At 47.5% G+C, this 25,058-nt stretch overlaps 1 protein-coding gene and 5 non-coding genes across 15 annotated transcripts; 3 read left to right on the top strand and 3 right to left on the bottom strand.

The window, feature by feature from the left end:
• Positions 1-1,160: 1,160 nt before the first annotated feature.
• TRNAA-UGC (transfer RNA alanine (anticodon UGC)) lies at positions 1,161-1,232 on the top strand. The gene has a single exon. It is a non-coding gene; the product is annotated as a tRNA-Ala (tRNA).
• A 471-nt stretch (positions 1,233-1,703) lies between these two features.
• On the top strand, positions 1,704-1,776 carry TRNAK-CUU (transfer RNA lysine (anticodon CUU)). Its single transcript has one exon. It is a non-coding gene; the product is annotated as a tRNA-Lys (tRNA).
• Positions 1,777-9,045: 7,269 nt separating this feature from the next.
• On the bottom strand, positions 9,046-9,118 carry TRNAV-AAC (transfer RNA valine (anticodon AAC)). The gene has a single exon. It is a non-coding gene; the product is annotated as a tRNA-Val (tRNA).
• Positions 9,119-12,549: 3,431 nt separating this feature from the next.
• TRNAK-CUU (transfer RNA lysine (anticodon CUU)) lies at positions 12,550-12,622 on the bottom strand. Its single transcript has one exon. It is a non-coding gene; the product is annotated as a tRNA-Lys (tRNA).
• A 412-nt stretch (positions 12,623-13,034) lies between these two features.
• On the bottom strand, positions 13,035-13,107 carry TRNAV-CAC (transfer RNA valine (anticodon CAC)). Its single transcript has one exon. It is a non-coding gene; the product is annotated as a tRNA-Val (tRNA).
• Positions 13,108-14,466: 1,359 nt separating this feature from the next.
• TRIM41 (tripartite motif containing 41) lies at positions 14,467-24,737 on the top strand. 10 transcript variants are annotated; one of them, XM_067032328.1, is made up of 8 exons: positions 14,467-16,066; positions 19,731-19,826; positions 21,578-21,808; positions 22,360-22,382; positions 22,580-22,707; positions 23,130-23,305; positions 23,890-23,951; positions 24,298-24,737. In XM_067032328.1, the coding sequence occupies exons 1-7, from the start codon at positions 15,257-15,259 to the stop codon at positions 23,908-23,910; spliced, it is 1,485 nt and encodes a 494-aa protein (XP_066888429.1). In that variant the 5' UTR covers positions 14,467-15,256; the 3' UTR covers positions 23,911-23,951; positions 24,298-24,737. The 10 variants fall into 10 exon arrangements, with proteins under 10 accessions (XP_066888429.1, XP_058919146.1, XP_066888430.1 ...); XM_067032327.1 differs by having other exon boundaries at positions 14,495-16,066; positions 22,478-22,707; positions 24,298-24,376; XM_067032325.1 differs by lacking the exon at positions 23,890-23,951 and having other exon boundaries at positions 14,495-16,066; positions 22,478-22,707.
• Positions 24,738-25,058: the final 321 nt, after the last annotated feature.

The raw sequence follows: 25,058 nt of genomic DNA, 5'->3' as shown, positions 1-25,058 counted from the left end.
ACAGGGGAAATGCGAAGGCCCCACTCACAGTCCTCAGCATCTCCTCACTCTCTCACTCCCTCCACCGCAACACCTCCTATAATTTGATGATCACAACAGTTTTCTCCTCTTCTGTCCCACTCCTGCCCTATCTTCTCCATCCAGCTGTGAGAACAATCCTGTTAAAATGTTAACTCAGATAAGGGCTCTCCTTTGCTCAAATCCTCCTGTGGCTCCTATCTCTCAGAGTAAAAGTCGAAGTCTTCACAATCGTCTAAAGGCCCTACCCATTCTTCCTCTCCATCCCCTGCACACAACCTCTCCACCCTCGTCTCCTACCACTCTCCCCTGCCACATGGACCTCCTTACTATTCCTGCAATAACATGTCAGAAAGATCCTACCTCAGGGCCTTTAAACTGGCTGTTACCTTTACTTGGACCTCTCTTTCCTCAGATACCTGCATGGCTCAGGTCCCATCTCCTTCAAGCCTTTTTTCAAAAGTCACCTCAAAATCACACATTACTACATTTTCTCCCTCAACACTGGCTCTGTTTTCTCTCTAGCACTCTACCTCCTCTGGAATACGAGCTGATAGATATAATGGACTATGTCAGTTTTGTTCACGGTCGAACCTCCAGTTTTCTAGAGCAGTTCTTGGTACACAGTAGAGCTCGGTAAACTTTTCTTGGATTGAATTGATTTAAATGTGGCTCAAAATTCAGATATACAGAGCAGTTAACAGTGAAAAATCTGCCCATCACCTACGCCCCAGTCCCCTTACAATCCCAAGCAATCAACTTTGCAATTCTGAATTACTTTATACAAATATTACATATTTTGCTACACTCCCCCTCTTTTTGTTTAACAAAAGTAACGTCCTGCACCCAGTCTTAACTTTCCTTTTTTTGGCTCACAGTTCATTTTGGGCATCGTGCCGGATGACTTTCCCTTCTTTTTCCCCGCTGGCTCCAAGGGTTTATCCCGGTCCTGTGCTCCCCCCGGGCGACCCTCGGTAGAGGTCCGCTCGCCTAGAATCAGTAGAGGACCCTGGAACAGCTCCCGGCGCTGGCCACCGAGTTCCGCTGCGTTTGGGTTGTCGCGACTGGTGATGCCATCCGTTCAGCCTTGTCTTTCGCTAGTAAAGGACTAAGGGAACATGGAAAAGATACTTCGAGACAGTGGGGATGTAGCTCAGTGGTAGAGCGCATGCTTTGCATGTATGAGGCCCCGGGTTCGATCCCCGGCATCTCCAATGCGCATGGGCGTGATCGTTTTGCTTCCTCTCCTTCCACATTTCGAAACGCAGGGTGTTTGCAGAACACTAGGAAAAACCCTGAAGAGTGGAGTTTGCGCCGGTGGGAGGAGTCGGCGGCCCTCACCCACTACAACCCCAAGCACGCGGCTCTGTCTTTAAACTTCGGACTGAAAAATCACAGGGTGAGCTCGTCGATGGCATCAGCGTGCGAAGTTTTTCCCTGCACTGAGCCGCACGTTTTCCAGGGATGGAAAAGGACGAGGTCGCTGGCAGAAAAGGACAAGCAGAAAACGGACGGAAGTGGGAGGGACGGTCAGTGAAGCACGATCGGTAGAGTTTGAGTTTCTTGGACTGCTAAGAATCTTGTGTTTAGTGGCCAGATCTTGTCCCAGCTAGGCTCAAACCTGGAGCTAGATACAGCCCGAATCCTACCTTGAAGTAAGAAATACTGAAAGAAGTGATACTTGTGCCCGGCTAGCTCAGTCGGTAGAGCATGAGACTCTTAATCTCAGGGTCGTGGGTTCGAGCCCCACGTTGGGCGAAGTGTATCTTTTGGTCACACGAAGCACTTCCTTGCCTGACCCGCTTTCGGAAAGAATAAAGAAATCCTGACCCGCTTTCGGAAAGAATAAAGAAATCCTGTACGGGAAATTCCCTGTATATGATATTCACTAAGGCATTTTATTGTCACTCTTCTGTTCATTGATTAATCTATCCTTTACCTAGAAACAAAGTGGGTTTTTAAAAATTGTTTACGGGTTTTTCAAAATTGTTTACGACATACATAATAAAATTTACCCCTTTCACCATTAAAAAAAATTGAAGTATAGTTGATATACAATGTTGTGTTACCTTCTGGTATACAGCAAAGATAATATACATAGATATAGATATTAGATATAGATTGTCTTTCATATTCTTTTCCATTATGGTTTATTACAAGATATTGAATATAGTTCCCTGTGCTATACAGTAAGACCTTGTTGTTCATGTTCACCATTTTAAAGTTCACAGCTCTGTGGCTTTAAACACATTCACATTGTTAGGCAACCATCACCACCATCCATCTCCAGAACTTTTTTATATTCCCCAGCTGCAACTCTGTACCCAGTGAACATTAACTCCCTAACTATCTTTCTCCCAGCCCCTGGCAACCACCATTCTACTCTCTGTGTCTATCAATTTGACTGCTCTAGGGACCTCATATAAGATGGACCATACAATATTTGTTCTTTTGTGATTGGCTTATTTCACTTAGCCTAATGTCTTCAAGGTTCTTCCATGTTGTAGCATGTGTCCGAATTCCTTCCGTTTAAGGCTACATAATACTCGATTGTATGTATATACCACATTTTGTTTATCCATTTATCTCTCGATAGACACTTGGGTCTATTCCATCCTTTGGCGATTGTGGATAATGCTGCTATGAACATGGGTGTACTACTAGTACACATGTTCGAGTTCCTGCTTTCACCTCTTTTGGGTATATATCTAGAAGTGGATTTGCTGATATATGGTATTTCCCTGTTTAATTTTTTGTGGAATTGCCATACCATTTTCCACAGAGCCTGCACCACAAAATGAGTTTTAAAAACATCTTTTGAGTAGGTAATAAACTGTACTGTTCAAAAATTGAACCATCTATAAAAATATTCAGTGAAAAGAATCTAACTTCCATCCTCCCTTCTTAAGTAACAAGTTTTGTATCTATGTACATATTCTTCCAGAGGTGTTTTTTGTTTTGTTTTGGTTTTGTTTTTGGCGGTACGCGGGCCTCTCGCTGCTGTAGCTTCTCCCGTTGCAGAGCACAGGCTCCGGACGCGCAGGCTCAGCAGCCTGTATATGGCTCACGGGCCCAGCCGTTCCGCAGCATGTGGGATCTTCCCGGACCGGGGCACGAACCCGTGTCCCCTGCATCAGCAGGCGGACTCTCAACCACTGCGCCACCAGGGAAGCCCCAGAGTTTTTTTAAATGCAAATATATTTTTGTTTTCCCCTATTTTACACAAAAATATAATTACAGCTCTGTTATATTTTGATGATCTTTCCATCTCAAGACATAGAAATTTTCCTGTCTTTTTTTGCAGCTGCATAATATTCCACTGTAGATGAATCCTAATTTAACAGATCACCTACTGATGGATATTCATAGTTTCCAATATCTTGCTATTACAATCAATGCTGCAATTAATAAGCATGTAGTGTTGTCATTTTGCACTTTTGAACTTATATCTGTAAGGCAAATTCCCAAGAAGTAAGATTCCTGGGTCAAGGTATATATGAAGTTGTAATGTAAAATAGACAAATCACCAGGCTATGGGTGCTACAGTGTGATCTTACCTCCCACCAGTCATGAATGAGATTGACTGTTTCTTCACTGCCTTGGTGGCATCGGGATGCTTTAACAACAAGCCTAACATGTGACTGTCCCTACCCCCTTAAAATTAACAGGGTCCCTCACTGTCTGTCCTATAGGATAATAACCATTGCAGGGCCAACAGGGAGAGGGACCTTCCTTTTACCTCTCACAGGCACATACTTGGACAAAAGATTTTGAAGATCACATTGTCACTCTAATTTATGGTTTCTAATCCAATTCTATAGGACAACATTATTTTTTTCTCTTTTCAGTCCTGTTTCTGTGGGAGGCCATCATGTTTTCTTCACTTGCAAAGCCATGACATCATTGGAAAGGCCTGCTCAGTTATTTTTTTTACTCGGCAAATTTTCTCCTTAGACAAGAAGACTCCAACTAGATATAAGACATTAAATTTGTATGTGATGTTATATAAGGTCTTGGTGTCATATGGGGGATATATAAATTATTAGATCATGCATGTAGTTTGTCTAAATAATCATTGTTTAAAACAATGATTATATATAATTTAAATGTAATTTATTAATCAACCATCCACACGAATATTCTTATTTAAAAACCTCATTTGAAACAGAAGATTACTTCCAGGTTTAATATATTCATGGCTATATTCTAACTAGTCTAAAAACACTCCAGTATCATCTTTTTCTTTAACAGCAACTGGTTTCCCTTTACTAAACTTGAGAAAATCATTCTTCTATGGTCTGTGTAGCATCCGAAGTTTCAATCATTACCAAATGCTCACCCATTATTTCATTGCTGTTTATGTCATATCACATTGGTTTAAGGCTGCAAGTCTCCCCAGGAAAAAGGCAGGTCTCAGTCACATGCTGGTGTCATGGGGAATGTGAATTGTGGGTAAGGAGGAAGACAAAATGTCAACCAGAGCAAGCTAATTCTGGAGGACTGCCTGTGAAAGGAAGAGAGGCCAAAAAAGATGACCCAGAATGACCTGCTCCTCTATTCTGTGTCAGGACCAACTGAACTAAAATCACTGACTATTTTGGGAAACCCTCTCTGCTATCATTTGAGATGGTTAGTGCCTAAGGGCAAGGGGGAGTCTTTTGAATAGGGAAAAGTATGTATCCTTTTCAATACATACTTCTTTTGTGATTAATATTCAATGTATTACAGTTGCAAATGTTAAAGTCTAGTTTTCCTCAAGGTTTTCAATTTAATTTACAAATATTGTTGTTCTTCTTATAAAGCTAGAAATTTTTGAAACAAATGGAACAATCCCTTTCACTGGTTCTTTCATGAATTAAGGTTACCAAAAGGCATCTTCCTGAACATCTAAGCCACTGGTGATATTCTCTTAGACATTTTAAATGACAATTACAGAATTTATCTGAACTTTCAATTCATGGTGAGGTGAGGGAGGCACTGGGGAGGCAGTGATTAGGTCACAGCCGGAATCTAGAGCTGGTGTTTATTGTTTATTTGAAATTTTCTGAATGAACTTACGTGTTAATTCATTTGTCCTTAAAAACTCCACATTGTGTTAAAAACTCTACTGTGTTCTTCACTGTGTTAAAAACTCTACTGTGTTCTTCATTTGCCTGGGAGTCCTCAAAGACATAAGATCCCGTGTCCTCCACTCACTGTTCTATCCACCTGCAAACAAAACCAGCAAATGGTGCGGAGGCAGTCATCCAAATGCAGAGCCAAGGAGGCATAGGTGTGGCTCCTTAGCCTCCAAGCCCCTGGTCTTCCGTCCTTGAACCCACCAAGTTTACACCTACTTCAGGGCCTTTGAACTCTCTGCTCCCTCTCCCAAAGGCCTCTTCCCCAAGATATTTGGAAGTCTGGCTCTTTCTTTCTTTTTTTAAAAAAATTAATTAATTTATTTAGTTTTGGCTGTATTGGGTCTTCGTTTCCGTGCGAGGGCTTTCTCTAGTTGTGGCAAGCGAGGGCCACTCTTCATCGCGGTGCACGGGCCTCTCACTATTGCGGCCTCTCTTGTTGCGGAGCACAGGCTCCAGACACGCAGGCTCAGTAGTTGTGGCTCACGGGCCTAGTTGCTCCGCAGCATGTGGGATCTTCCCAGACCAGGCTAGAACCCGTGTCCCCTGCATTAGCAGGCAGATTCTCAACCACTGCGCCACCAGGGAAGCCCTGGCTTTTTCATATCTTCCTGACTCAGCTCATTGTCACCTCTTCTGATGCATCTTTTCTGGCCTATCTCTCTAATACTGTGCTCTGCCTGACACTCTATCAGATCACCCTCATTAATTTTCTCACAGTCCTTATCGCTCTCTGAGATTATTTTTCTATCTGTTTATTTGTTTGTTATTTTAATTGCCCATCAGAAGGTAAACATCAGGAGGGCAGGGACCTGGTCTGTCTTTTTCACTGCAATGTAAATGAATGAGTGAATGAAGTTTCCTTTTAATAGTGGCACACCATAGGTTAGTTGCAAGGGTGCAAAGGAGTCAAGGATGCGCAGCATCTAGAACAGTTTCTAGTCCACGGTAAGGACCCAATTCATGAGATTTGTAGCTATTAATATTATTTCCTAACCTTGAAGTTTTACACATAAAAGAACCAGAGGGAAAGGGAGATGATCAATAGAGTGACTATAGAAGGCTATTCCATGAGATCTATGAGGATTATGAAGAAAAGAGCCAGTGGGGTGGGAAGTGGTAGATGTAGAGATAAAACAGAAATGGTGGAAGAGAGAAAAGTGTTGAAGCTGAGTGATGAGTACTTGGGGTTTCCCAATACCATTCTGTCTACTTTAAATTTTCTAATAAAAGTTTAAAAAATGAAAGCAAAAAGGAATACAATTACTTTTGAGTGAGAGACTTAGGTAAATAATTTTGTAGAGTAATGATGTTGAGGTTTATTTGAAAAAAAAAAGTAAAGATCTAGCAAAGCTACAATTAAATAGAGCTCTCAGTGTAAGCTTACATCCTTTAAAGGATTTCCCTAGGGTACCTCAGAAGTGGGGGAGCCAGGGACTTTTGGCCCCATGCACTGTCCTGACACCCAGATTTGGCTCTTTTCTTTTACTCTTCACTAAAAATCAATCTCCCTGAACATTCTCCTGCATCCAGGAAAAATTATAAATAGGCCCGAAGTGTGAGTTTCTACCAGGAAACAAGGATGCTCTCAAATTGCCAGGGCAATGCTGAAAGGATCAAGGGGCCAATTTAAAGTGCCTTCCAGGGCTTCCCTGGTGGCGCAGTGGTTCAGGGTCCGCCTGCCGATGTAGAGGACGTGGGTTCGTTGCCCTCTTCCGGGAAGATCCCACATGCTGCGGTGCGGCTGGGCCCGTGAGCCATGGCTGCTGGGCCTGCGCGTCTGGAGCCTGTGCTCTGCAGCAGGAGAGGCCACAGCAGTAAGAGGCCCATCTACCGCAAAAAATAATAAAGGGGCTTCCATTGACAAGCAGCTATAATGCAAGCATCAAAAAGAGAATAATTTTAGCATTAATTGAAACAAGATGAATCTAGGAAAGCTGTCAAGTCCTACTGACAATTTAGCATTAAATGTAACCCCAAAGAAACATGACTCACATGAGACAGCTTTCTGTGGAGCTTATTGCTCAGTCCAGCTGGTTCTTTGGTGTTAATTGTGTTGCATTGAATTTGCTTACTGTCTCCCCAAGGAAGTCAGATGACAACTCTTATGTTAGCTGAGGCACAGACCAAAATCCACCTGGAGAAGAGTGATGACGGGACAGAGTGATGGTCCTGGCCTCCCAGAGTCCTGGGTCGGCTTGGAGGGGTTGCAAGAGAACCTCTGGCAGTCCGGAGCCTCGGATGCAGGAACGGTAGTGACTCATCTCAAATTAGTCTGAAAAACACGAGGAAAAAAAAGAAATTGGGTCAGCAGGGGAAAGCCTGGGAGAATTCTTCCAAGTGAGGTCCAAAATTCTTCACTCTTCTAGGGCTCTAAGTTGCATGACAGGGCCCTGTCATTCTTGGTTGGGTTTACATCTGTAAACCCTCGTAAGGCATACAAGTAAGTATAAAAGAGCAATGATAAAGAGATGGGACTGATACTGATTCTGTGTGTCTGTAAGTTATGTGAATGCAGGTGGCCTAACAAGTTTTGCCATCACTGGGCTATTTTTGGTTATGTTTTGTCTGCATTTAAGATGTGTGGAATTTTAGGGAATTCCCCGGAGGTCCAATGATTAGGACTCGGCGCTTTCACTGCCAGGGCCAGGATTCGATCACTCGTCTGGGAAATGAGATCCCGCAAGCTGCGAAGCGAAGCCAAAAAAGGAAAAAAAAAAAAAAAAGCATGAAACTTGAAAGAGAATTTGATTTACCACTTTGATGTTTTCTCTACTTGACGTTCAAGTTTGACAGAAGTCCTGGGAAAGAAGTTGCTTCTCTCACGTGTAAGTTGGTGTACCGTCAGGCGTATGAAAGTGTGAACCCCATTTTCCAGGCTGCACTGCAAAAGTCCACATCGTGCGTTTCTCTACTGACATCTCTCCGGTCCGGCCGGGAACTCTGTTTTGGGGACTCCAAGCACCGCTGGTCTGCTTCTGTGAAGCCTTCGCTGCCTTTTCCCCTTGATCTCTGGAGCCCGGTTCTCAACACACCCGTTACTTCGCACAGGCCCGAAACAGATGCACAGCAAGTGAGGATCCGTGAAGAAGGCGGCTGACCGAGACACCTCTGGAGAGACTGATGGTTCTTTTTACTGTTCTGCACTGCCGCTGAGGACAGGTTGATGCGGAGAAGCAGGATGGGAGTGAAACCAGTCAGGGTAGAAAAACTCAGACTCGCTCACGGTGGTGTCCGTAAGGTGGAGGTTGTCGCGATAGCCAGCAGCGCCGAGCGGGAGCCAGTCACCAGCAGATCACTGGCAGAACCAGGTGCTTTTCCGGCTGTGCTAACTTGAATTTCTTTCGGTGCCCTGTTTCTTCCCCCATTCTCTGTCCTTTAGCACTGTCTACTATTTACCCCACATCTGCTCACCTTATGTGAGGTGTCTGTGCCTCAGGGGCCTCACCTACAGTAGAGGGAGACACCTACAACAGGGCCAGACACAGTCAACGTGATGTGATAGATGGTGTGGTTATTACTGCTATCTTTCCTGTGAACAATTCCCCAGCCTGACTTCCACTATACGTTTCCAACGCACTCCTTCTTGTACTTTTAAAAATATTTCATTTGCCATTGAGGGGCATTCCCGCCTTTTGCTGCCTCTAAATCTAGGATTTTAAGTTCTGTGAAGTCTGGCTCTAATGACATAGACCACCTGCTTTTGCACTACAGACCTAGAGATCTGGAACATATTAGCTTGAAGGGAACTGGTAATAGATTGGAAAAGACAGGAGTATGGATAAAACTAAAAGTTATGCGTACTTTTATGCACATACATTCCGGCAACAAATGACAGATGTAGGCAAGTTAACTGGAAGAAACTGTTTTAGCAGGGGGGTGGGGAAAAAAAAAAAAGAGGGACTATTGTTGTTTCCGCCCGGTTTCGAACCGGGGACCTTTCGCGTGTTAGGCGAACGTGATAACCACTACACTACGGAAACACATAGCCGGTCATTTTTCCATACCCTTTATAGGACTTGTGATCATGGTCAATGTCCAGGACCCCCCCCTGCCCACCCGCTGGCTCAGAGCCCCTGGCACCATTCTACCCTGGAATACCGCTCCCTTTTGGTGGCCTCGGGTAACAGTGTTTGTCAAACTGTGGAGCGCGATCCGTTAGTGGGTAGTGAAATCAAGCAAGTGTAGCAATTAAAAAAAAAAAGTGTGAATGAAAGCAGCGGGCCTCGTGAGAGGGAAGGTAAAATGTGGCTTGAGGCTGGATAACCCTCTCCATTATCTCTGTCTTCTAGGGAGATAGCTGCCGGGTTTAAATTTTCAGATAATTTGTGCTCTATTGACAGTTAGATCTAAAGGGTTCAAATACATTCAAAATATATGAGATTTGAATATATTTTCGTCAAAATGTAAATTAGATACGAACAAGCAACAATGAAATTAATTTTACATATGCTTTCAAAATAATTATATATTTCTTAGAAATTATACAAAATTATTAAGAATAAAGGGGAGGGCTTCCCTGGTGGCGCAGTGGTTGAGAGTCTGCCTGCTGATGCAGGGAACACGGGTTCGTGCCCCAGTCTGGAAGATCCCACATGGCTGGGCCTGTGAGCCATGGCCGCAAAGCCTGAGCTCTGCAACGGGAGAGGCCACAACGGTGACAGGCCCGCATACCACCAAAAAAAAGAATAAAGGGGAGGTTGAAATTAGTGGATATCAAATTTTAAGTCGATGTTATTTAAATAAAGCTGAAAAAAATTTATTAAATTTTGAAAACGTAGTGAAATCTTTTAAGTATTTTATAAAAATAAAACTCATTCAATTTCCAGAATTGGGATGAGGTTTAACATATGCTATATGTAGATCTACATGTATGCAAATTTAAGAGTAGTATCGATGGTATAATATTGCAAAATGTTTTTCTGTTGCTGATGCTTGTTCCCAAAGACCTAGGTAACCAGGAATTGGAACAGAGGCTGAGTGCTACTGAGTAGGGATACTTAAAGTGTCTGTGACACGGAAGGCCCTCTCCCCCAGAGCACAGGGCAGGAGGCCCTCTTGTCCAAGTCTAGTTCAAGGTTACCAAGGGGGCTGCAAGTGGCCCAATCCATGGACGCTTTACCATTTTCCCTTCCTAGACTATAATTTGACTCTACCCAGTTGTCGTCCCTTTTTGCACATCTCGACTCCCTTGGCTTCAATGGAAGCTTCGCTGCTGGCTTTCCTTCTATTACGACGACTCCTTCTTGTACCTGAGGCCATCTCCCTGAGGGTCAGATCCCAGCTCACAGCTTGACCCACACTCTATCCCTGCAACTGAGACTCCAGCTAAGACTGCTCCCCCCTGTCTTGCACATGTCCCTTTAGACGTCTCCCAACTTGTTCAAGACTGAACTCATTACTCCTCTCTCCTCTCGCCACCACCACTTCCAATCTTCAGTATCCGATCTCGGTTGTTAAACCATCGAAAGCAGAAATCCAGGAGACCGCTCTCCTGCCCTGAGTACAAACCATACATCCAGCTCTTTCACCGCTTCTCCGGTCGGCTGCTGCCTTGCCCCTGGCGCCAGCCGCCTCCTGTCTGGACCGTGACTGTGTCCTTCCGGCCCCTCTCCCTGACGCGGTCTCAGTCCCCTCACAGCTCCTGCTCATCATTCCTCAAAGAATCCAAGACGTAAATCAGTGCGAGTCCTTCTGCCTCTGCAGCTTTTACTACCTCTCGAGAAAAAGACCAAAAATCCTACCATGCGTTTGCCTAACGTCTGAACCTATGAACGTCAAGAGCAACGTGGGTCACTTACTAGAACGGGATTCTAAACCAGACCTGGCCCGAGGGGCGGCGGTGGAAGGGGTGGAGAGGAGAGAAAAGCAGGATTTGTAGCAAAAATCTCGGGGGAGCGTGCCCTGGGCTTGTTGGGAGACAGGGAAGAGAAGCCTGTCCACTTAGGCTTTCTCTCTCTCTCTCTCTCTCTCTCTCTCTCTTTTTTTTAACATCTTTAAGGGAGTATAATTGCTTTACAGTGGTGTGTTAGTTTCTGCTGTATAACAAAGTGAATCAGCTTTACATATACATATATCTCCATATCCCCTCCCTCTTGCGTCTCCCTCCCACCCTCCCTATCCCACCCCTCTAGGTGGTCACAAACCACCTAGCTGATCTCCCTGTGCTATGCAGCTGCTTCCCACTAGCTATCTATTTTACGTTTGGTAGTGTATATATGTCCATGACACTCTCTGACTTTGTTCCAGCTTACCCTTCCCCCTCCCCGTGTCCTCATGTCCATTCTCTACGTCTGCATCTTTATTCCTGTCGTGCACTTCGGCTTTCTCTTAATGAAAAAGCCAGAATCTTTTAGGAATGTTTTCCAGTCCCACTAAAGGTGGTAAAAAATAACCCTGAAACAACTTTGCGAACGAATCCACAAGCATTTGTGCAAGACGAAATGCCAAAGTTCAAACTCTTCTAACACCATCTTGTTTAGACTCAAACGTTCCAAGAAAAGACCATAATAACACTAACTCCCCAGGGACGCATGAGGTAGGCCTGTACTAGCAACTCTGCCTATTTTACCAACACTGCCCAATTCCTGTCCACACTGCTCTCTGAGGGTGTCATGCTAAATCCTCCCTAACGCTCCCTTTTGATACACTTCTGAGACCGAAGGTGGTACTATCCTTCGCTTAGCAAGTTTAATAAACCAGCTTTATATAATCAACAGACTTCTCTCGTGGTCTGGTATGTATGTGGGGAGACTTCTACAGACGGAAAATAGAAAATGGGCTGAATTTGCAGGACTAAGGAACAATAAATGGAAAAGAATGAATTCAAGTGAAGTTAAGGAAGAATTTCGTGACAAGACCGGTAAACTGAAGATGTTCACGTTAGGGTGTTCCAAGAAAGAACATTTTAACGTTCCTTTATGTGTAGGGGGAATGTGGAGGCTGGGATGTGTGGGGCAACATTTCACAAAAGATCGACTCAATATCGAGCATAGAGTATACTGGACATGAGGGTCTCGGACATCGAAACAGGGCGGCGGCGGTGAGGGCGCGGAACACTAACCTCTAAATCACCTGGTAAGGTGGTCGCTAATCAGGAGGCCCTGGGGTCCTACCGCAGCTCCCGGGGATCACTCAGTGCCCTCCCTCCCAGGGCAGCTTGTCTCTTAAATAGAGGGCACCTAATACATGTTGAGCGCTGATAGGTGGATTTCAGTAAGAGGAATGTGGTCTGAGGAACAGGCCCCTAGGAATTCGTCCGCTGTCAGTCACCCTTCACTGTGCTTTTCGGGAAGCGATAGGCCTTAGAGCTGGGTGCACTCCATCTCGAGTGCGGGTCATGGTCTGGAGAATACCTTGCTGTCCTTGCATCAAAAGCTCTTTTATTATTATCCTAGTTTCCAAAAGGAATCAGCGCCCAACGTGGGGCTCGAACCCACGACCCTGAGATTAAGAGTCTCATGCTCTACCGACTGAGCTAGCCGGGCGGCTACTGGAAGTACTTTTCCTGTCCCAAGAGACCAAGATTCACAAGCAAGGATGTAGGCACACTGCTAAGCGACCACAGAAGTATTACGGAGCGCCAACTGTGCGCCTGGCTCTGCCCTAATGACTAGGACCGAGGGGTCCGAAGTCTACGCCCCCCCGACACGGAAGAGGTGGCCGTGCAGGCTTCCGGGCGTTAGAGCAAAGAGATTAGCTGAGGTAACGAGACCTGAATTTACGTTGGAGCACTTATGGAGAATATAGACTGCTACGGTGCCGCCTCACAGCCAGTCTCCGAGAAAAAGAAATAGATAAACACACACTTGTCCTTCAAGCGACGGCCTTCACTCTTCGGGATGCGGGAGAGACGGTGACTAGGACCAAAAAAAAAAAAAAAAAAAAACCGACTGTCGTTGTTTCCGCCCGGTTTCGAACCGGGGACCTTTCGCGTGTGAGGCGAACGTGATAACCACTACACTACGGAAACACCCACACCGAAAGCGTGCGTGATTACACCCTGAAATCTACACGTGGCCGGAACTGGCGGGGTTGAGAAACGTCACAAATCCAGAGGAACAAGGGGCTCCCATCAGGGGCCGGCTGAACCGTGTTCAGGTCTTGTGGCCCCATTTTTCTGCCACAGTAGCGCTCGCAGCTCCCGGCACGGCCTAGTACAGTTCACGCACGAGGATTCGTGGTTTTGGCGCGTTCGGACCACCACTTTAGAAAGCACGTCCATTTGCAGCTTCCTCAAGAGGCGGGAAGGGCCTCGAGATCAGGGTCAATTCTGCGTGCCCAGCCCTGGCATCGCGCAGCGTCCGACACTCGCTGGGGATTCTGTACATGGATATAGGTCCTGTAACTTTCCCCGAAGCTTTTTAAAAAAATTTTTTAATTAATCGATATATATATATTTTAAAGCACCAAGTATTATTTCTATTGCACAAATAATCTATTTGGCAAAGTTGCTCTGAGTACCACAGCAGTATCTTTACTGATACCGTTCTACACGCCCCCTAGGATTCTCTCAAGTAAAATCAATTCCGCAAACCCATTCTGAGTCCCTGCTCTTAGACTGCGACTCCACGAAGACAGACCTCGAGGTTTTTTGGGCATGGAGCACGCCTGGTGCACAGCTCAGAAAGTGTTAAATGAATCGACAGCACTTTGGGAAAAAAAAACTTTTTTTTTTCTTTAAGGCAATACATTGACATGGTTCAAAATTCAAAACACACACAACGACATTTACGGAAAAGTGTCCTTCCTATCCTGGATCCTCAGACTTCCCAGAGAAACTAGTATTCTTCCAGGGATAGACGACGACGATGATAATAATGGGTAGCTAAACCTTGTATCTCACTTACCATGTGCTAAGCAACATTCTAATAGCTTTGCATTACATTAACTTCACTAAACCCTCTGAGATAGGAACAACTGCCCTTACTTTATGAGTAAAAACAAGACTATAAAGCTATTACATACATTTAACATCTTATTCCCCCCCCATTTTTTACAGATATACTCTACACACTATTCAGCACCTTGCTTTTTTCACTTCAGAATACTGTACATTTTGAAGAGGATTCCCTTTTTATATCTAAAGTGTTCCAATGTGTGAATGTGCATGTCATGATTTGCAACCGTTCCTTTACTGATGGCAATTAGGAAAGTTCAACTAAACGATGCGGTAGTGACCGACGGCAGTTTCTAAAATGGGTGTGGAAATGCCAACTACAGAAGGGAGGAGGAGGGGGAGGGTCTCCGGTCCCACCTCCACCGCACTTCTACAGGCCACGCCCCCTAGTCTCTGAGGGACGCTCAGAGCCCTCGAACAACAAAGTCCTTCGCCTAGAAGGGCCGGAAGTACTTCAGGGCGCTCACCAACCACCGCCCCTCCGCTTCCGGCATCGGCGGTGCGGAGTCCCTGCTGCAGTTCTCTGTGTCCGGTCGGTAGGATGGCGCCGGGCCGATGCGGTCATAGCACCGAGAGCAGACAGGCGCCAAGCCCTTCCACCGTCCCCCGAAGTTTATCCCCAGTGGCGGGCGATGGGGGAGGCCGGGCTTTCTGTTTCGTCTGCGTTCCCTGCTCCCTCGCATCACAGAGGCGTGCGCCTCCGTCTTTCTAGGTCTCCCGCCCTGTTCCCGAGTGCCTGCTAGAGCGTCTTCTCACCTTTTCCTGTCACCCAGGGACCCGGGGCGGGTAAGGGTGGGGAGAGGGGTAGAAAGGGACGTAGCGTGACCGCGGATGGAACTCGCGAGCTTGGGTAGCTCGCAGCACCGGAAGTGTTGGGGGGACGGAAATGAGGGGGCGGAGCCAGGAAGTGAGGAAGGGCGGGGGTTTATGAGGAGGCCAAGGGAGCTGTGGGGTAGATTTGCACTCAGGGCCACCTGAGGGACTTGGCGGTAGCGCTCAGCTGTGTCCCCTCCCCTCTCAGGGACACGGTTGTCGTCTGGGAGTAGGGAACTCTGTGCGGAGGGGTGGGTTGTCGGGAGGACATTTCTCAGGCTGCGCTTGAGGCAAGGTGTGGAGAAGCAGGGCTGGGGGTGGGGCTGGGTCGTCAGGGCGTCTGAGAGGGAAGACCCCCCCGCCCCCCACCCCCCCACCGCCCGTCTACACTGGCTGACTGGACACTAAGATGGCTGCCGTTGCCATGGCACCCAACCCTGTGCAGACCCTTCAGGAGGAGGCGGTGTGCGCCATCTGCCTCGATTACTTCACGGACCCTGTGTCCATCGGCTGCGGGCACAACTTCTGCCGAGTGTGTGTAACCCAGCTGTGGGGAGGGGAGGATGAAGAGGACAGGGACGAGTTAGACCGGGAGGAAGAGGAGGACGACGGAGAGGAGGAGGAAGTGGAGGCTGTGGGAGTCGGTGGGGGGTGGGACACCCCCATGAGGGATGAAGACTATGAGGGCGACATGGAGGAGGAAGTCGAGGAGGAGGAGGAGGGTGTGTTCTGGACCAGTGGCATGGGCGGGTCCAACTGGGAAAACATGGACTACGTGTGGGAGGAGGAGGACGAGGAGGAAGACCTGGACTACTACTTGGGGAACGTGGAGGGGGACCTGAGGGGGGAGGATGAGGAGGATGAGGAGGAAGTGCTGGAGGAGGAGGAGGAAGAGGAGCTAGATCCCGTCACCCCACTGCCCCCGCCTCCAGCCCCTCGGAGGTGCTTCACCTGCCCCCAGTGCCGCAAGAGCTTTCCCAGGCGGAGCTTCCGCCCCAACCTGCAGCTGGCCAACATGGTCCAGGTGATTCGGCAGATGCATCCAACCCCTGGTCGAGGGAGCCGTGGGAACGAGCAGGGCATTTGTCCCAAACACCAAGAAGCCCTGAAGCTCTTTTGCGAGGTGGATGAAGAAGCCATCTGTGTGGTGTGCCGAGAATCCAGGAGTCACAAACAGCACAGCGTGGTGCCATTGGAGGAGGTGGTGCAGGAGTACAAGGTGAGAGAAGTAGATGGGAGTTTAGTGGGGGTGGAGAGGTAGTAAGAGGAGCTGAGAAAAGGAAACATGCCCCCCCCCCCCCCGAAGAACCTCATGTACTGTTGAGCTGATTCTCCTTACCTAAGCACTTACTGGCACCAGGATGGGTTAGAGTGAGAAGGATCCTGGACACAGACAAAGTAGACACAGTGAAGAAGACCAGGGAAGACTGGGTTCCTCAAAGGAGATGTGGCAAAATTGGTGATGCCGTATCTCTGGGCTTTGTCTTCTGGGGAAAAGCCACTGCTCTTTTACACTTCCACTGTCCCTAAGTAATAGGAATGCAAGTGACAAGCCCCTAGGGCTTTGCTACCAGTCTCATTTAACTCTGGGTGACTCTTAAATGTATCCTTGACTAAAAGCCCTAGAAATGGAGAGAACTTGGGGCTCAAATAAGAAGGGGCTCCGAGGGGCAGGAATGTAGTATTGACTACTTGTATCAGACCCATATGCTTCTCACTTGCTTTCTAAGGCGTTCCCCACCCACTCCAAGATACGGCTTGCTTCTCTCTGTGGATCTGCGTCATTCTGGTGTAGTGGCCAGGGCTTCTTACCTTTCCTGGGAATTCAGGGAAAAAAGGGAGAGGTTTTTAAGTCAGAAGACTTGGCTTTTAGTCTCTGAATGTCTTTGGACTTTAATTTCTTAGTTTGTACCCCAGCACTGTACTAAGCACTTTTCATGGACTGTCTCATTTAAAACAGAACAATCCTGTGAGTTTTATATGGTTTGTATTCCTGTTTTACAGATTGGGAAACAGAGAGATTTAGGTAATATACACAGGGCCACACAGCTACTAGTAACTGATGGACTTGGTTATGACCCCCCCCACCCCCCCCCACCCCCCCCCGCCCTGGCCTATCCTTGGAGTCTGATTCTAGTTTAGTTAATATCTTGCCTCCTACTTCTGATCCTGATTCTTTGGACACAGATAAAGGAGATTTGTGTGTGAGACAGCCAGTAGAAATAACATTACTTAGCAAAGGCCCAGATGGGTTTGTAGCAGTGGAACCAGGAGGAGAGGGTAGCTTCTTCTATGTAGTCTGCACAAAGCTTTTTTGTTTTATGACTTGCATTTTCACACCTTCCCCTGATTCCTACAGTAACGTTATGTAGGTATTATTATCATTACCCCAGTTTTAGAGTGAGATGTCTAGAGCTTCTCAGCTGTGAGTGATACATACAGCTAACACAAACCTACACCCCTCATGACAAGTAACTATTCCTTGCACACAGTGATTGTCAAACGTGGCTGATTGTCCCAATTATTAGTGGAGGTTTTCAGAAGTACAGTGCGCCCTACCGTTAGAGATTCTGAATCAGTGACAGGGAGAATACCTTGAGAAAGCCCAAGCTAGTATGGGAATCACTGAACTGGTAATACTGCCTGCCTTTTAGGCCCTACATTATTAGGGGAGATTGTGAGCTCCTTTTGTCCTTCCATTTTGTATCCCCTCAGTTTCTAGTTAATTGTACTCATCACACAATGTGCAGTCACTTTGTTAACTGGATCCCAGGGAGGAATATCCATGGGCATTCCACCCCTTCTCCACCGTCCCCTTGCAGAACTCTTCTGAAGAGCTTCTGAAACTGGATTTTAATTTGTGTTAGCCATAGCTGTTGAACGCCAGACCAGTAGAGCTGTGCAATTTGGAGAGGCCACATAGACACAAATAATCTGATCAGCAAATGCAAATACAAAGTTTTATTATGTCAAACTAATTTGAGTGACTCCCTTTCTAACTTACAGGGTATTTTACAGGCAGGTAGTTTCTTTTCAGATATGTACACTAACTAGCATTAGCTTGGCACAGTGTTGTTTTGTAGAGATACTTCCTTATTGAATAGGTAATAATGCACAAATGATGTATAAATAAAGCTTCAAAAAAGTTAAACGTTCTTGAAACTTTCTCTTAAATTGTACTGTATTTGGATTTGTGTGTATGAATGTTTTGTCAACAATTTAGGAAAAATATTAAATGAGAAATTTATGCATCATGAATTCTGACTTAATAGAGTTGAAATTATTGTGCAGAAAAGTAGATAGTAATAGCAAAAGGCAAAATTTTGTGTAGTTTGTTATTTTTGTGTTATGGATTGATTGTAATTTTATTATGATTTTTTTCTTCGACCAGTTAACCTGTGCAACAACTACCTTTTGTGCTGAGACACTCACCTCTTTAGATCAAGGGTCATTATCAGGCTGTCATTGGCAGCTTAGGCTCGGGTAGGGAAGCACTGATCTTTTGCTCCATGCCAGACACTGCTAAGCATAGTGTCTATGAGGTAGATTCTGTTATTCTCAGTTCCCTTTTTGAGATGAGGAAACTGGAAGCATGGCTTGCCTCGGGCTGCATTCAGGTTCAGATCAGAGTCTAGGCTTGAGCTCTTCTGTGCTGTATTACCCCTCAAGGAAAAGGAGGGAGAAAGGCAGAAGAGGTAGATGGCATAAAAAAGGAAAGAGCACAAAAATCGGGCTTATCTCATCCATTCTAGTCTAAAGCAAAAGATTCAGCCCTTTAAAGCAAAAGATTCTGCTACAGATGATTAGAACACAGAGCTCAAGAGCATATTTGCTGAGAGAGTTAAAGCTTTAGGAGGAGAGGGTATTTGTTTTCCATTTAGCAAGTAACTGAGTAGGAGAGAAAGCCAATGGACAGAGAGAAGCATAGAAATTACAGTAAGTAAAGTGGGGTTCCTGCTGCCATGAGCCTGTGTGTCCTGGGGGCAGCACACTTGTAAATGATTGCAGTGCAGGGGAGTATTGTAAAGGTGTATTCATGTTCCTCGGGATCACAGAGGAAGTTGGGGACCAAAAGGGGCATATGGTCAGGTAGCTGGTTTTAAAGGAAGAATGCCTTGGGCTAAGTGTAGAAGGGCAGTCCCAGGCAGAGGGAACAGCATGGATAAAGGTATGGAATTATGCTCAGGAAAAGACAAATTTTATGTGACTAAAACTAAGAGTGTATGTTGAGGGGGTGTAGGAGGGGAGGCTAGAAATGAAGGAGCAATGAGAGCCTCATATCTTGCAAGTCATGGAGAACTGTTGAAAGATTTTTAGCACAGGCATAAAATCATCAGAAAAGTATTTAGAGATGAAAATTATGAGGAAGATTGCTTATGAGGGGGAAGGAACTATACATAGGAACATTCGTATGGAAGGACTTCGTGTGATGAGGGGCTCAAGCCAGGTTTACTCCAACTCTGAGTGTGGGGCTATGTAGTCATCAGGATCCTACCTTTATTTTTAATTTTTATTTTATTTTTTTTACTTTTTGGCTGCGCTGCACAGTATGCGGGATCTTAGTTCCCTGACCAGAGATCGAACCCTCGCTCCCTGCAGTGGAAGCGTGGAGTCTTAACTGCTGGACCACCTGGGAAGTCCCAGGATCCTACCTTCAGAGCACACCCAGGGCTTTGTACGTGAGAGCAGTTAGAGGGTTGGAGGCCTTTGTCATCATCTGAAGAGAAGAAAGGGGAGGAAGGGAGTGTGATGCTCCTTTGATACCTGTGATGGTGATCAGGCTTTGAGCCCCAACCCAAAATGGCAGAATGGGGTATGTGGGCTCTGAGAACAGGTGCCTGTCGCATCCCAGGCCTCTAATCTTCCTTTCCCCGTTTCCTTAGGCCAAACTGCAGGGGCATGTGGAACCACTGAGGAAGCACTTGGAGGCTGTGCAGAAGATGAAGGCCAAGGAGGAGAGGCGGGTGACAGAGTTGAAGGTGAGTGAATGTCCTTGACAGGGCTCTGTGGTCAGAGCAGGGAAGATGGGCTCTCAGAAGGGTGACTAGATCCGCTGAAGAGGGGCAGCTGAGGCCTGGGAGAGAGGTAGACACCTTCCCAGGGTTGTGAGGAGAGAAGGGCCTTAGTGGATCAAGAGGCATGTTTGTTCCTAGGTTCCAAAATGGAGTGAAACAGGTTTAGCTTGGAGAGGGTTGGTGCCTGGCCCAAGGCTGCAGAGCAGGTTTTCCACCCCAGACACCTAACCCAAGAGCTGCTGCCTCATACTGCTGTGCCCACCACAGCAGATAACACAGAGGGCAGAAGAGAGCAAGGCAAAATTCAGATACCAGCTATCAGAGAAGCTCCAGGTTCCAGGATAGATGGCAAATGGTGAGCAAAGCAGCCCTGAGCATGAGGGGAGGAATGTTAGCACTGCAGAGACCTAATATCTTCTAGTCCGGTGTCTGCCAGCCTTTTTTTTAATTATTATTGCTCACCCCTCCCCAAGGAGTATTTTGAGATATTTTTCCCCTAATTCCCAGCCCTTACCTCTGCCTCTTTTTGTAAGGCCGGGAGGCACTGGAACAGCCTGGCACTAAGCTTTGGAGACCAAGCCAGGGCATCCTTCCTGTCTGTCCTCTTCCCCCATCCCTCCAGTGCCTGCCACCCTGAGAGGGTGGCTGAGCCTTGCCACTTCCCAGGGCCCATGCTCATTCATTGCCACCTACACATTAGGGACTCTGTTGTGGGCAATTGCTAGGCACTGAGTGGTGAAATCTGAGTCTGGGAGTTGGGGAGTTATCTTGCTTCTAGCCAGCTGCCCAAGTTGAGACTTTTGGGCCCCTGGAGTGCAGAGGTGTCAGGATCTGAGTTTCACTGGGACAGAGAGTGAAACTATTTCCTTCACCCACTTGGCCAGCTAGGACTTTTCTCCCCACTCTGGCCTGTTACTCTTTTTCCTAAGAATGTCTCCAGCTTATATCTGGGTGAAAAGTGCGCCCATCATCTGGGATTGTCCAGCCCAGGCAGATGGGGTGGGAATGGGCAGAGGTTTTCTCTCATTATATATCGAAGTTACCTACATAATAACATCCTTGATTTTGCCTCTTGGCTCATAAAGTGTAAAATATTATCTGACCCTTTACAGAAGAAGTTTGCTGACTCCTGATCTAGAAGGATTGGGTGACTTTCCCAAGGTCATTAGTGGTATAGCCAGGACCCTAATTTCATAACTTGGTTCCTGAATTTTTTATTCACTTCAAAAACTTCTTACCAGCACCTACTCTGTGGTCGGCACTGTGCCTGGGTCCGAGGACCCTGTGGCAACAGTGCTTACAAGAGAAGTGGGTGAAGACAATGTTAAAAGATACTCCACTGCAAATACATTTCAAATTGAGATATATGCCATGCGGAGAGACAGTGATATTTACGAGGGTGGTCCTGATTTAGATCTGGAAGAGAGATACTTCTCTTAGGAATGTTTAAGCTTAGACTTGAAGAACGAGTCAAGTTAGGTAGCCAGGGTGGAGATAAGTGTTGCAGGCATTGGTTGGTGAGTTTGGGACCAGTGTGCCAGGAGCATGGAAGTGGTGCCTGCTAAAGCCAGGAGATGGGGAAGGGGACAGGGTCCTTTTTCCATTCAGAATGTAGGGCTCCTTTGCCTTGGATTGAGGGGCAACAGTTGCAAAATTGGAGGTTTATGTTTCTGTGTGTTGAGGTGGTATCCACCATCCCCTTTGCATCATCCCAGAGCCAGATGAAGTCAGAGCTGGCAGCTGTGGCCTCAGAATTTGGGCGGCTGACACGGTTTCTGGCCGAAGAGCAGGCAGGGCTAGAGCGGCGCCTCCGAGAGATGCACGAAGCTCAGCTGGGGCGCGCGGGAGCAGCGGCCAGCCGCCTCTCGGAGCAGGCTGCCCAGCTGAGCCGCCTGCTGGCTGAGGCCCAGGAGCGGAGCCAGCAGGGGGGCCTGCGGCTGCTCCAGGTGAGCAATGGCCCCTTCCCTGTCCACCCTCCAGAACCCTGTGTCTGCTCTGTCAGGCGGTGCTTACCAAACACCTGTCCAGAGCTGCCTCTCTTCTCATTGGGAGGAACCCACAATGATTTAACCTGAAGACCAAAAGGTTTTTGAGGCTGCAGGGTAGTTGACGCCTAATGTGGTGTGTGTGTTGATTATACGCAATGAAAAGAACGAAGATTCCGTTCGTAGGAGGGTTTTAAGACTTGAGGAAAGAATTTTTGACAGTGACATCCTGAAAAATATGACCAAGTCGTATTGTGAAAATCCTTTTACTGGGGTTGAAAATTCTATTGGGCCCACAGCAGGATGAGTTAAATTAGGCATACTGAGGCATAGGGGTGGTCGAGATGGATGCATGTTTACTGAGGGCCTTGTGTCCCTTTTCTTACTCCCTTGTTCAAGTTCAGTTCTTTCTCTGGCTGGAATCAGATGGGGAGAAGGGAGCCATCCCTGTGCAGCTGACTCTCTCTTTGTCTCTTTCTCCCTCTCCCTCTTTTTGTTTCTGTTATTCCCAGGACATCAAGGAGACTTTCAATAGGTGTGTTCCCACCCTTTATCCTTTGTGACCCAGTGGCATCTGGTTCCCCATCCCTGCCTCTCTTGGATATCCTGCTCCTCTCCTTCCTTCCCCAGGACCCGAGTTTCTGCCTCCTGGACCCTCTCCTTCCCCTCAGCTTCTGCTCTTCCCTCTGGGAATATCATGGTCCCACCCCCTGCCCGGTCCCCTTCCTCCAGGTGTGAAGAGGTACAGCTGCAGCCCCCAGAGGTCTGGTCCCCTGACCTGTGTCAACCCCATAGCCATGACTTCCTGACAGACGCCATCGTGAGGAAAATGAGCCGGATGTTCTGTCAGGCTGCCCGAGGTAGGGAGGTCATCTGTTTGACCTTCCTTTGCCTTTTTCTTCACATATCTGAGATTGGGTTCTGAGGGAAGTTGGGCCCTGGGGGAATAGTGGGTGCTGAGATGGAGCAGGATACAGGGAGGCCAACTGGGGGGGCTTCAAGCCAAGAGTAGCTTTTGTCCTAGCCCAGGTAGGTGTTGGGGAATGAGCTGGGGCCAGAGGGAAAACCTGTCTGGTGTCCTGAAAACAGAGTGGGGAAAGAAGGGGAGCCCCAAGGAACTTGAGCCTGGACTCTAGGTTGGGGTGGGGAGCTGAGGACAGCTGGATGGTGGGGAGGGAGAGAGGTGAAGGGAAGGGCAGCAGGAAAGGCCAAACCTTGGAGTTAGCTGCTAATGGGGAACAGTCGTTCCAGCCTTGGCGTATTTGTCCTCCCTCCTCCCAAGTGGACCTGACGCTGGACCCTGACACGGCTCACCCGGCCCTGATGCTGTCCCCTGACCGCCGGGGGGTCCGCCTGGCAGAGCGGCGGCAGGAGGTTGCTGACCATTCCAAGCGCTTCTCGGCAGACTGCTGCGTGCTGGGGGCCCAGGGCTTCCGCTCTGGCCGGCACTACTGGGAGGTAGAGGTGGGCGGGCGGCGGGGCTGGGCAGTGGGTGCTGCCCGTGAATCAACCCATCATAAGGAGAAGGTGGGCTCTGGGGGGTCCTCTGTGGGCAGCAGTGATGCCAGCTCCTCCTCTCGCCATCACCACCGCCGCCGCCGGCTCCACCTGCCCCAGCAGCCCCTGCTCCAGCGGGAAGTGTGGTGTGTGGGCACCAATGGCAAACGCTACCAGGCACAGAGCTCAACGGAGCAGACACTGCTGAGCCCAAGTGAGAAACCAAGGCGCTTTGGCGTGTACCTGGACTATGAGGCCGGGCGCCTGGGCTTCTACAATGCAGAGACTCTGGCTCATGTGCACACCTTTTCGGCTGCCTTCCTGGGCGAGCGTGTCTTCCCTTTCTTCCGGGTGCTCTCCAAGGGTACCCGTATCAAGCTCTGCCCTTGATCAACCTGCCACCCGCAGGGGCCCCTCTGGTTAGCACTGGGGGGGCGGGTGGTGGTGGAAAGTAGCCCATAAGTTTGGGAGCTCAAGGCTCCTCTATTCGTTATTATGTTGCTTCCTGCTCCTCCTTGACCCCAGGCCCCTGCTTCTCCCTCTAGGAGCCTAATGAACTTCCCTAGCTTCCAGCTCAGTCTTCTCACCTACTACGTCTGTCCAACAGGTCTGCATGGGTCCCTGATGAGAACAGTTGCCTGGTCGTCTCTCCCTTCTTCTGCCCAGGGATCTGAGTTTTTGAGTAGGGGATAAGGGGAGATTGTAATCTCATTATAAACTTCCATCCCTGTTCAACTTTCATGTCAGTTGAGACTGGAGGATTTGGGCAAGACTCATGACAGCCCTCATTTCCAGTTCCATTCCCTGATGCAAATTTTAGCTAAGGGATTTGGAAGCTTTTTGGGGGGAGGCAGGCTGGGGAAAGGGTAGACCTAGATAATAAACAGTCTACTCTCTGGGGCAAGTATGAAGGATTCTAATTTTCCTTCCATCCCCAATTTCTACCTCCATAGACTGGCCAGAATTTAGCTTCAGTGAGAGATCTGGAGTGGTCGACATGATCAAAACTACATACTACACATCACCCCAATAAATTATTCCTCGCCCCCTCCTTTTTTTCAGCACTTAATCTAGGAGCAAAGCTCCTCCCGTCCCCAAACCCTCAGGTCTTTTCACTGCCAGGCTCCTTTCCCTTTTGTTTAGTGGAGTTCCTTTCAGGTTTCCAGCCTCTCTTGTGCTTAGTTTCCTCCATTTGGTGAGCCCTGGAGGGGAGCCTGGGGACAGGGATTTGAGTCCCTGGGAGGAGAGCCTTGGGCAGAATCTATTTTTCTAGTAACCCTTTGCCTTCTGTCACTTATCAGCTTTTGTCCTCTGCTTTGATGGCTGGGGTCAATTTATGCTCCTGGGGGAAAGGGAAGATGGGTTGTGTTGCAGAAATAAAAAGTTTATTTGCTGCTTTTGTGGAGTCCACTCCTTTAGAAAAGTATAAAGTAAGGAGATGCCACCAAATGGAGGACAGATAATTGTATCTTCCCTATCAGGTGTGATTCTGTTTCAACAGACCCGAGGTATAAATCTTACCTTCCTCCATTTGAATACCCTGCCTAGCCTGTTACTGGCAGGCCCCTCAGAATAACTACTTGAAGATCATTTGCCACTTCTTTTCTACCACTGCTATGAGACTTCATACCATAACATGGCCCTCAAGCCCAAGACTCAGGCACACTACATCTCCAAAGTCTTTTTATATGTCATTATATCTAGCTGAAGTCCC

This window comes from Kogia breviceps, chromosome 4, assembly GCF_026419965.1.
Source record: "Kogia breviceps isolate mKogBre1 chromosome 4, mKogBre1 haplotype 1, whole genome shotgun sequence".
In the NCBI taxonomy this organism is placed as follows: Eukaryota; Metazoa; Chordata; class Mammalia; order Artiodactyla; family Physeteridae; genus Kogia; species Kogia breviceps.
The sequence above is the reverse complement of the archived record's forward strand: the minus strand, read 5'-3'. Positions and strand labels throughout refer to the sequence as shown.

Excerpts from the sequence above, each read along its gene's own strand:
- TRIM41 (XM_059063160.2), top strand. The coding sequence starts at position 15,257 with ATGGCTGCCGTTGCCATGGCACCCAACCCTGTGCAGACCCTTCAGGAG. Across the intron at positions 16,067-19,730 it reads AGGTGGTGCAGGAGTACAAG|GCCAAACTGCAGGGGCATGT; the intron begins GTGAGAGAAGTA and ends CCGTTTCCTTAG. Across the intron at positions 22,383-22,477 it reads ATCAAGGAGACTTTCAATAG|GACCCGAGTTTCTGCCTCCT; the intron begins GTGTGTTCCCAC and ends TTCCTTCCCCAG.